The 12735-nt window shown below is 39.2% G+C and overlaps 1 protein-coding gene across 2 annotated transcripts in view; it reads right to left on the bottom strand.

Annotated features, from left to right (window-relative positions):
• The window catches only part of ncam2 (neural cell adhesion molecule 2), a 164217-nt gene extending 152134 nt beyond the window's left edge, over nt 1–12083 (bottom strand). For both annotated transcript variants that reach the window (XM_026913261.3, XM_053234095.1), the window contains exon 1: nt 11653–12083. In XM_026913261.3, coding sequence (XP_026769062.3) covers nt 11653–11704 — 52 coding nt within the window. In that variant the 5' untranslated portion in view covers nt 11705–12083. The remainder of the gene's footprint in view (nt 1–11652) is intronic.
• Between the last annotated feature and the right edge of the window lie 652 nt (nt 12084–12735).

Raw genomic sequence — 12735 nt, 5'->3', positions numbered from 1 at the left:
GATGTTTGTCTCAAATGTCATTGCTGTGGCTCCACATTGCGGGCTAGAAGTTTGGGGGTCACTTTGCAATGACATACAGCGTTCCTGTAGAGGGAGCCGACAGATCTGACTCTGGCTATAATTACAAGGAGATTGTAGGGAGCACAGCAGGGTCAAACTCACTCTCAATTTTTTGATATGGTGCTCAGGTATTGAATACAAGTGTGTGTACACTGTAACACATGTCACAAGATTACACCCCCATGTTTTACGTGAATTAGTAACTTCATACCATAATGGTAAGGACACAAATTGGTTCATGTTGAGTCAGATTTTCTTTAACAGTTCAATATTTTCAGTAAGGATTTGTTGTGTCTGTGAATGACAACTGTAATCCTGGCTGCTATTTGCTAAGAGCCTTGATTTTTTTTTTTTTTTTTTGACACTAATGAAGATAATGGCTCTCACGTGCATGTTTGAACTTTTCACTTCAGGAATCCCCATTAGTAGCTAATTCATTAAACATTAGTTTAATGCGGAAAAGGTAGAGGTAGAGTTTAATGTGTAAAATTTATGGTGACAATCACCATATTTTTCAGAAATTTACCAAGAGCCTGTAGACGAACCAGGCTTTTAATCATACACGCATTAATTCTAGAGCTGTTATATAAAACTGAAAGATGCTTTTTTTATAGACCTAAGGCCTTGTAAAAGAGGGTGGGCACAATGTGCATATGCTGGTCTCTAATTCTGCGTCAACACATGACAGGAAAATCATGGGGCAGAGGAGAATGTGCTCTCTAAATTGCGCTACTACATGATAGGAGGAAAAGGTGGAACAGAAGATTTATTCATGTATGCTTCATAATAACTGGGACTGGAAGGCTAAAATGCCAGCCTTGTGATTTCATTTTAGACATTATGAAAATGGCCTCACATCCCTCTGGCTTTCGTTCAGGCATTGTGTGTGTTTGTGTAAAAGAGACTGAAAGAGACATAGAGAGAGAGCATGAGATTGCACAATAACTCAGACCACTAGATATATCTTTCTTTAGCTTGTGGATCACATCAGTGAGGAAGGTCCCTGCTATGTCCATTAAAGCTATAATAAGCAAGGACACTGGCTGTGCCTGAGAATGTGCAAGCATAGTTACTAATGCCGGGGGGCCATGAAGCTCCTAAATCCCACTGCGACTGGTTCAGCATGTTCTCTATTCTGCACTGCCTTTCTCCACTTTCATTTTGAACAAATTTCTCAGTCTCCTCTCACATTGTCCATTGGCCTCTTTTCGCCAACATCAATCCTCTTAGCTTGTCAGTCTCTGTCTGCTGGCAGCAGTGAGGTGTGGAAGAAAGAGGGCTGTTCTGCTAGCATGAAGTCTTGGAGAGAACCTGACTACCAGTAATCAATAGTTCTGGCTTACTGCTCTGCATTGAGCTTCACATATCTTTACTTGTAAATGTGGACTATTTGAGCTTAAAATATATTGAGCATAAAATATAAAAATTTTAAATAGAATGAGTATTTTAATTATTTGCATATATATATATAGAACATAACATATAAAACATTAAAACCACTGACAGGTGAAGTGAATAGCATTAATTATCTCATTACCTGTCATGGGGTGGGATATATTAGGCACCAAGTGAACAATCAGTTCTTGAAGTTGATGTGGTGGAAGCAGGAAAAATGGGCAACCATAAGGATCTGAGCGACTTTTACAAGGGCCAAATTGTAATAGCTAGACGACTGGGTCAGAGCATCCCAAACGTCAGGTCTTGTTGGGTGTTCCTGGTATGCAGTGGTTAGTACAGTGACAGGGTCATGGGTGCCCAAGGCTCACTCATGCGCATGGAGAGTGAAGGCTGGCCCATCTGGTCCAATCCCACAGAAGAGCTACTGTAGCACAAATTGCTGAAAAGGTTACTGCTGGCTATGATAGAAAGGTGTCAGAACACACAGTGCATTGCAGCTTGCTGTGTATGGGGCTGCGTAGCCGTAGACTGAACAGAGTGGCCCTACAATTGGCACTTGAGCATCAGAACTGGACCATGGAGCAATGGAAAAATGGGCAACCATAAGGATCTGAGCGACTTTTACAAGGGCCAAATTGTAATAGCTAGACGACTGGGTCAGAGCATCCCAAACGTGACAAGGTGGCATGGTCTGAGGAATCATGTTTTGTTTTATGTCATGTGGACGGCCGGGTGCGTTTGCGTTGCTTACCTGGGGAAGAGATGGCACTAGGATGCACTACGGGAAGAAGGCAAGCCGGTGGAGGCAGTGTGATGCTCTGGGCAATGTTCTGCTGGGAAACCTTGGGTCCTGGCATTCATGTGGATGTTACTTTGACACATACCACCCACCTAAACATTGCTGCAGACCAAGTACACCCCTTCATGGCAACGGTATTCCCTAATGGCAGTGGCCTCTTTCAGCAGGATAATGCTCCCTGCTACACTGCAGAAATTGTACAGGAATGGTTTGAGGAACACAACAAAGAGCTCAAGGTGTTGACTTGGCCTCCAAATTCGCCATGAATCGAACATCTATGGGATGTGCTGGACAAAAAAAAAAAAAAAAAAAAACGATCCATGGAGGCCCCACCTTGCAACTTACAGGATCTGCTGGTAATGTCTAGGTACCAGATACCACATCACACCAATATATATATATATATATATATATATATATATATATATATATATATATATATATACACAAATAGATAGATAGATATGTTCTTGTATAACACTAGTTCCTAATAGACTATACATCACTTCCCCGGATCATGGAAATAAGCTCTGGAAAAAAAAACCTAAATGAATTAATCCTGTGCCTAATAATAAATTATTTCAAGCACATTGAGCTTATACCAAATTCCTTCAGGGTGTCTTGTATTGGTAAAAATAAATTGCTATTCAACTTGGCAATGATGTATCCTGTTTGCTAAAGTTCAATTATATATTTATTGTACCTTCAAGCAACCATGGAAAGAAATGTGTATTAGAAAATAATCAATGACATGCCACATTGTTGATAAAAAACAGGCATTCTTAAGGTGTGTGAGTTAAGTACACACAGGTTATGAATAATTGTTTGGCAGGACTACTAGGGGATGCTGTATTCATGCTAGTGGGTATGAATAAGAAAGGTCTCATTAAAATTAACATTGTTTCTCTACCAACGTACAACACACAGATATACCTCATCAAATTGATTTTCATGTGGAAGTCCCGCAGGGGGGAAACTGCATTTTTGCACCAGCTTTGTGGCACTCCATTCACTCAATTAACCACATAATACAATCGATTTATGCCCAGAAAGAAGTCATACACCAGCAATTTCCCATGAACCTCTTGACATGTCTTTTATAGGACAACCTATAAAAGTTAAATTACATGACATCTAAAAGTACAGGAGGAGAGCAGGTCAAGTAGAAAAAGGTTTTCAATATCTCACATATATAACAGCAGGAGGGCACAGTATTGGAATACTTACAGTCCTGCATGGAGCTCCTGATACTTGAATGCACAAGATGCTGTGCTATTGTCTTTTTTTCCCAGAAAATGAAGAGTGCACAAAATATTAAATTGGCCTAACAGCAGGCATATTTTCAGAATATATTATTTTCTTCTGCATTGCTGATAGACTGTAATGGGTGTGTGTGGGTATAAGGAATGAGTTGAAGGGCACTAGAGAAAACACCCGTATTTAAATTACTGTGGTTCTCCGTTCAGTGAAGTAGTGACAGAATTTCACATCTATATTTCAGATGCATCCTGCCATTATTCAGTGCTTGCCTAAATAAATGTGTGGCTAAGCCACTCATTTTCAACCTGGCACATATGTCAACCAGCTCTAATGTTAAGCTGCCAGAGCTGTTGGCACACACGTCTCCCAGGTGCTAGAGATGCACCTAGCGTCTGCTGTCCAAGCAGCTCAGTATGGGAGACTGCCAGCTAAAAAGTACAAAAAAAAAAAAAAATAGGGCTTCATTCCAAAGAATGAACATCAACACAAATGGTTGTACTCTCCATAGCACATGCATTCTGGTCTTTTCTTTTAACTCAGCTAACATAATGAAAATCAATGAAAGGCTTATTATTTTTACTGCTCTGCGGCTGTGATTACAGTTGTGCTGTGTGCTTCACATCCACTGACTTTGGACTACTGCACTGGATGCACTGCAGGAGTGTACCACTCAGGGTAGCCTACTGCGGTCAAAACTGAGAGCTACTATCACTACAGGACAGCATCCCAGCTTCAAAAAAGATTTAAAAATGCTTGATGAACTCAGTGTGGCTGCTACATTGTTGCTCGGGCAAACAGCAGACATACCATAGACAGCAGCAATGTTTTTGGACCACGCTAATAAATCATAGATCCTAACCTAAGATCGCATCTTACTAAAACCTCATCTAGCTATTGGTGGGGCAGATGAGAATTTGCTTTTATGTATCCTACACTTCTCCAAAATAACATAAATGAAAATGCATGAATTAGTACTACAATATAGGGTGACACTACTGCATAATTTTTCCTGTGCTGGACCCTGCAAATGCTTATCATCTGCTTCCACATAAACGACAGCAATCAAATAAACCTAAACAATACGTTACAGGTTAAATATGCCAAATCCGTCATCTTTAATCAAGCACTGATAGAGCATCTTTTTCTATTTTTCAAAAATCTAGGAGTACTAACAAAAATGTAGAGTGAAGCCATGGAGGCGAAGCATTAGAAATGAAGCCCAGCTACCTACTAGTAAGCTTAGTTGTTAACTATAGTGTCAAAGGACCACTGGGCCAGGACTAATGTCAGTAAACAGTCATCTCCTGAGAGCCAACATTTGCCTTTAAGTAGATTTAAGTAGTAAATTTTCTGAGAGACAAAACAACAAAAAATAGGCTGATAGAAAAAAAACACACATTATTTCTTACCTTTATTTAGGTAACTTGGTTAGGCTATGCGTACCTGCATTCTCCACATCTTCACAATCCCCAGAAGCTTCTGGCACTTTCTCTCTATAGCTGTCTAGTTTACATGCATCCACACTCAAAGGAAATTGATAACGGAAGCAATCATAACTCAACTTCCTGATGGCCAGTCCATCCCTGCCTATTAGTGCAGATGACCTGCGATAATAAGGGTTACAAACTAATACAAAAGATATTACTTCTTACAGCATACTGACAGGCTATGCAGTAATTTGTTAGCTAACTCCAGAAAAGCAGATGAATCTGTGTATAAACAACCATGGTCAATTTTAAGAAGTAAAAATTCATCATAATCAGGTCTGCAAGTGATTCTGCACTGATTCCCAAATGTCAGAATCAATTTTAATTTATTATAACAATGTTCAATAAAGTACAATTTTACACTTTGTCACAAAACTGTCTATATTGCACTACTGTGTAAATATTATGTCTATTATATTCATTTGATGTGGCAGCTGAATGCTAGTTAGCTAGCTAGTAAATACTATAGTTTAGGTGCTACCTTCTGAATCTAAACATGTCCAGAAATGCTTATCATCTGCTTCCACATAAACAACAACAATCAAATAAACAGAAACAATACGCTAAAGGTTAAATATGCTAAATCCGTCATCTTTAATCTTTAATAAAGCATTGATAGAGCATTTTTTTCTATTTCATCATGTAGTAATTGCCTTTCTCTTGCAAAATCAGAAAACTAATCAGTAAATAGTTAACTTACCTGCTGATATTTCCTCACCAAAAACATTTGTTTCTGTGTTTGGTTGTTGTGTGTTTTGCCCAGATTCTTTAATCTCCGGCAGCAACGGAGCAGTGCTGCTCTTCACACAGTAAACAACTGCAATTTCCTTGACAGAGATTAATCCCGTGTTTAATCAAATTTCATCAGTTTTGACACATTATTGGATTTCGCAACTACTACGCTAAGAAATTTATTTCACCAGGAACTCTTCTCTTCAACGTTTACAAAGCACAGCCAGATTCTTACCTCTGCGCCATACTTACACACTTTCTTTTTGCCCTCCATTCATCAAGGAGCCAGTCAGACTTAAAAATTCTTTGCCTAGTTTCTCTTCTTTTTTGAATAGTTTGAATATCCCTTATGATGTATTTTTGTTCAAATTATTGAAAACTGGCACCAAATTTTTTTGAGACTTTTCAGTAACGAAATGTTTCAGTCATTGCTGAATTCTGTCAAATACCTAGCCTAAACTGTGAATAGGGCCGGGATTCATTTTTTTTTTTACTGCACAATGATCCATTATCCAAGAAACTAATTAACACACACAGCAGTGAATTTCATGGCACAAGTGGGTGTCACACTGGGGTTCCTGCTGCCATCCTAGGAAAATGCCATGTGAAGTGTGGTTTAAGCATTGCTGCTTGCAAACATTGTCAAGAGACATTTAAATTTCCAGGTAACACTACCGACTCATGATATCATCTGAGAAGATCACACCCTGGGAGAGAGAGCCATTTAATAAATTAGCCCCAGGCTATCAACCACCTTACACTAAGTAAGAATACATATATTACAGCCAAAATGATGAAGAGGTTTAGTTTCTCCTGGAACAACTTTGGTTACTGAGTAAAGACTGTATGTTCATATAACAGTTGCACACTGTGTATATGTGTTGAAATGAATAATTCTCTTTAAGTGAACAGGTCTGAGTGCATTTTATTATCATTCTGTTAAGAATATTTCTTTTAGTTGAACATATACTCATGGTGGTCAACTTTTTGTTGATCCCTCTGGAAATGGAAATTGACCTAGACATAATATTTTTAAACTGTAAAACACATCTGGTTTTAAATAATTTAAATACTAGTATTTATTGATAGGTTTGTCCAAATTTTTTTGTTTAAATAGAGTTTATTAACTTCCCTATGTTGGTGCATTAATTATTCTCTTCATTTGCAAAAAGCTGGAAATGAGTGTAAAATTTTGGCTGCCATGGCCATTTTCTTATTAAGCAACTTTCTTTGGTGAATGTTCTGGATGTGACATTAAATATTCATGAGTTCACTTGGCATAACACCGCATTGAGCAACATGTCAGACTGTTATCAAAATAAATGCAGCTTGCTAAACGACAGATAATTAGCCAGTTGGGACCACTGACGCTAAAATGTTAGTCACACAACAGGCCTAAATTAAAAAATAATGCCCTCCAACCAGGAGAACTGATCACATTTGAGACAATTATGCACATCAAGTAGCTCATTGATAGGTGTGCTCGATTGGTACATGACAGCCTTGCAGTTAATTTAGCCATTTTTTTCATTAAAAATGAATTTCACAAGAGACAAACCCAGAGATTCTTTATAGCGAGAAATGTGTTAGTGGCTCAAACAAGCACTGACTCATTTTTTTGTGACTTTTTAGTGATGTTTGAACATAAATATGCACTTTTTAATTAGTAATAACTGTGACTTGTTAGAAATAGCCATTTAAAAGGTTGAGAAGTGGTGGTGGGGTGTTACAGTAGCACACTATTAACACAGTGCACTATGAGTTCAGCTAAGCAAACAGAAAAATGTGTGTTTAGGGTCTGTGTAAAGGTCATGCATTAAAAAAAAAAACACAATTTTAATACACCCGTTTGAGACCAAACAGAGTTCCAAAGAGCACTGGTGACACCTTCCTTCTCATTACTGTCAGGTGACACACAAGTGTTCACACATGAACATTGCTTCTAGGCTTATTACTGCTGCTGCCTTTTGAGAATGAGATTTAGAGCAATACTTTCATTATGGCACTTAATACCATGATGGACTGTCTCCCCTGAGACTGGCACAGCCCATAATTCATAACAGTGATCTTTATTTAAACTAAATGGACAGAGCTCCTTCACAACATACATTAACAATGACCTGAGAGTCAAGTGGTCCACCCTGAATGTCTCCCTCAGAGAAGTTCAGGTTGAGACTGATCACCACAGAGATTATGAGGGAGAGAAAAAAATCAAGTACAGTCATTTCAGAACACTTCATGGCCCACTCCAAATTGTTTCTTTCTATATATGGCCTACTTTTTTTTTTACGTCTCACAAATAGCTGCTTTGCCAAACAAGGACAAACAAAAGCAAAAAGATGTGAACATGTGGCTTCTATTCCACTCCTCAGGGAACTCAAGAGAGGCAACAATTTACTCCAGGAGTTCTCAAACTCTGCACTCAGGGACCACTTAAACTGTAAGATTAATTCCATGCACCACTCACTACATATTTATTTATGAACACAAATTCAAATATTAGGGTCATTAATAAAAATGTGTACTATTGTAGATAGTAATATTTTGGATATGTATTGGAGGCAGAGTGCTTTTTATTCCTGAACAAAGTGATTCTGGCTTTGTGCACAGGGGCATTGTCATGCTGGAACAGGTTTGGGCCCCTTAGTTCCAGGGAAGGGAAATTGTAATGCTACAGCATACAAAGACATTCTAGACAATTTTGTGCTTCCAACTTTGTGGCTACAGTCTGGGAAGATCCACATATGGGTGTGATGATCAGGTGTCCACATACTTTTGGCTACATAGTCTATCTTGTAAAGCTTGAAATGACTTCACGATTACAAGTCCCACAGGTTAAGCACTACTAGATATTTTAAATGTTCTCAATGACAGGATACCTTCATCAATAAAACAATATAGGGCTCTTGACATCTAATAAGGTCACCCTCACATCTCTGGATCTATGATCTGTCCATATACATACATATCAGACTATTTTTGGAAGCATATTCAGAAACCAACTAAGACACACCTTTAAACCTGGATAAGAAGAGCAGGATACTTGTGGATTTACCTTTATAAATAACATGTGATCTCCGATGGTGTCCGAAATTTATTTAGTAATTAGTAAATTCTGATTTTTAGTTTAAACCATTTTCATTGACATGTTGGTCTATTTTCGTTTTGGTAAATGGTTCCTGATATTACCCACAATGCTGCTGAAATACCTCCTGATAATGGCGCCAATGGGAATTAGACCTTGCTTCATATCTATCTAAAGAGGCTGGTGCAGTGTATACTCTGCTTCAAACAGATTCCAAAGCTTCAACTTTCATACTTATAATACCAACATTCACCATCATGCTTGTTATCTCATAGATTGCACACTAGCTGAGCTGAGTCTCTGCACTGCAAAAAAACAACATCTTAGCAAGTGGAAAAAGCTTAAATATAGTCAAATGTATCTAGTATTTCCCTTTATAAAATGACACTAAACCAAATATAAGATTATTAAACCTATTTCTAGATAGTTTTACTTATTTCAAGCATGGAATAGTATTGTTTTATTTACTCATTTTAAGCATTTATTTCTAGAAAGAAGCAAAATTTTCTGCCAATAGAATAAGAATATTTAAATCTTGAAATGAGTAAAGATGTCTAGAAATGGGTTTAATAATCTCATATATGGCTTATTATAATCTTTTAATAAGAAATACTACATACATTTGACTATATTCAAGACATTTTCATGTGCCAAGATGTCAGTTTTTTGCAGTGTGCCATAACTCATCGCAACAGCAGTGTCCCACTACATTACAATCTGGAACATGGCGTCCAGTGTTTGTTGTCTCCACTGCTTCTGTACTGGACTTCTCATTTATATGACATAAATGCCTTGTGTTTTTTACGAGCTAATAGTGAAACCTGACCATTATCCCTTGTGTTTGAGATTGCTGAAATGTTTTCTCCTATAAAATACCATTGTAACTGCACTAGCAATGTCGCCCTGTAATGTCAGAGTGGCAGATAACCGCTAACTTGGACTTTTCCTGTAAAGTTATACCTCTTATACCTTCATCATGTAACCTTTACCTGGGAAGGCAAGTGTACTGTATTTTAAAAATTAAATTAGGGTAATTGTGGAACACAAAAGGATCTTAAAGACAGAAGTTTTACTTTAATTAGTTTTAAACCTACACTACATTCACTTCCTCAGATAAGATATACAGTACATGCCTAAACGTATGACTGTAAAGGTAACTTAAGTTATCCCTTTAATACTCCCAACTACCCTAAGAGCAATTAATAAAGTTATAAAGGTATACTATATCCATGTTTCCAGGTGAAATTAAGGGGTGGTACCCTCCAGTGTACATCATTTGTACCTCTATTATGTACAATTCACCTGGAAACATGGATGTATTATACCTTTCTAACTTTATAAATCATACATTTTTTAATCTGCAGGAAAGCACTATCCTGGTCAAGGTCATGGTGGATCCAGAGCCTAATCCTGCGAACAGTGGATACAAGACGTGAACACACCTCGAATTTGTTGCCAGTCTATTGCAGGGCACCTGGAACAACCACATTCACACATACCTTTACATACAATTTAGCAAAGCCAGTCCAGTGGGATGTTGTTGGGTGATGAGAAGAAACCAGAATGAAACCTACATGAACACAGAAAGAACATGCACAGAAACTCCACACAGACAGTAACCTGAGATCAGGATCGAACCAGGGACCCTGGGTGCCACCATGCTGCCCCATTTATGTTGAAGGTATATAAATGGGCTCGAAGTAGTTTTCAGAGTAAAGTTACATGCACCTTGCTAAGTACGTGTTACATACTTTAGGTAGGCTACAGAAGATGTAGGGTACCACCATAATGACAAGGAAAGGTACAGTTAATACCCTTTTTCTGAAAGTGTGGATACTACCTTCTCTGGTACTCTAGTATTCCTTTTTATTTCTGAAATGTAGTCTGTAGGTCCAAACTTCACAATATATCAAAAAGGAGGTGTTACTAATAGTACCAGTGTTATTTTTGAGTTTAAGTAGGATAGCTTGCGGTTCTGGATATATTTTCACACTACTTAGTACGACAGTTCGCAGTTTTTTTTTTTGTTTTTTTTTTTTTATATGGACTCGTTCTATTTTTAAGTAGACCACTATTTAGTGCGGTACTGTGCGGTTTGAGACATTGCCTCCTTAGCGTGCATGCCTGCTGGTCAGTATAAAGTGCTCTATCTCCACCTGCTGTCGTGTGGAAAGAACCGGTGTGTGTCCCAGCAGGCAACACACACCCGTGTGTACGCGCTGACTCGATCAGCACAGCGCGAGAGCACCATGTCACTCTCACTCAGCTCAGACTCGGACCAAGAAGTGTACAAGTTAATGACAGCAGCAGAGTGAGCTGAGATGAGTGGTGGGCTTTCACTCGTCAGAGTGGCGGAGAGGGACGGGTTAACACATTCTGCTGTCCAAACGCTCGCGCTGCATCAAACCACACCACATTCAAGATACATTTAAGATCTTTCCAAGACATCTCGAGCTGATCTCACATTTCTATCATTTCGACAAGCAAATATATTCAGAGCACTTTCCTGCTGTAAATACCGACATCGAACGTAAATTTATCCTCTCTAAGAGTGTGTTCATGCACAACGTGTTCATGCACTCAGCAAGTGCGAACACCGAGGCATTGCTCTCTAAACAAGCTCGGCTTAATCTGTCAAAAGAAACCTTTTCTCCAACAGGACGTGCCCGAACTGCAAAACGCCGCGAAACAAAATTAAGCCCCGCTGCTGTGGCGTCTCCTTTTCTTCCCCATGCACAGCCTTTCAGCTCTCACTCACTCTGTGTGCACACTCAGGCTACAGCCCAAACGCTCGCACGCGCGCCAGTCACCTCAGCATCACTTCACCGTACCTTCAGTGCCGCTGATGAGCAAGCCGAACACCAAGAGCAGCTTCCCAAGCATTGTTTCAGAGGGATGCGTGCCGACCGACGACCGCTGCCTTTGCTCGAAGTGAGTTGGATGTGCGTGCGGAGACTGGAAGAAGAAAAAAAAAAAAAAAAAAAACACCACCGCTCTTCGATTCGCCCGCTTCTCTGCCGTCTCGCGCGCGACCGTTCCTGACGCGCGCGCGTGCACTCGTAAGATCCGCCACTGGAGAGAAGCAGCGCGAGCTCAGCGTCAGCCTCAGCGGCCACCGAAATAACCGTTCAACTGAATCGAACTGTGCGAGAGTTGACTCGTTTGATTCCTTACTCAGTGCAGCATTTCCTTTTTCTTTTAACCCGTAAGGTTCGGTATACGTTTTACTGGTTCGTCTTGGAAGAGGACGTATACCTTACAAGTCAAGTGCAATCTGGAGTGACAAATCTTCTGCCCCTTAGCCACGCCCACTCAGTGAACCCTCACATGCCATCCAAAACAGAAGAACCACAGAACCACTTGGCCTAGACCAAGTGCTGAACAGATCTCAGTTCACACATGCACTTTAATTATACCAGCAATAATTCAGGAATTTGATAAATGTGAACGCAGAACAGGGTTTAAACACCAGGAACTATGACACAGCGTTCTATAAAGACAACATCTTGCTGGTCCATTAAGGAAAGTCGCATTGACACCTTCTGAGGGAGCTATTTAAAGCATCAGCACAGTGAAGCCACAAGAGGAGGAAAGCCTAGAAAAGTCAACAAAGATAATTCAGTGTGAAATGAAAAAGCTGAAAAATGTTAGACACTTGTGCCAAGGATAAAATCCTTCATCTGATAAATGGAACAGTAATTTATGAACCAATTAACTGCAGACTCAAAGAATGTGGAGTAGTGGTAGTGAGAAGATACAAGTTATAAATGAACTTGTGTATGAAACCCTACATCCTGTGTAACAAGCCTTTCATAGTAAATGTGAACACCTGCATGCCAGTAAACCACCATTTAAAGGCTGCAAGTTAGAAGGGAGCAAAGCCTAAACATTACAGAAACTGATTTGTAGATAGC

The sequence above is a fragment of the Pangasianodon hypophthalmus genome, chromosome 5 (genome assembly GCF_027358585.1).
Source record: "Pangasianodon hypophthalmus isolate fPanHyp1 chromosome 5, fPanHyp1.pri, whole genome shotgun sequence".
NCBI lineage: Eukaryota > Metazoa > Chordata > Actinopteri > Siluriformes > Pangasiidae > Pangasianodon > Pangasianodon hypophthalmus.
Note: the sequence above shows the minus strand (reverse complement) of the source record. Positions and strands in the feature narration are given on the sequence as shown.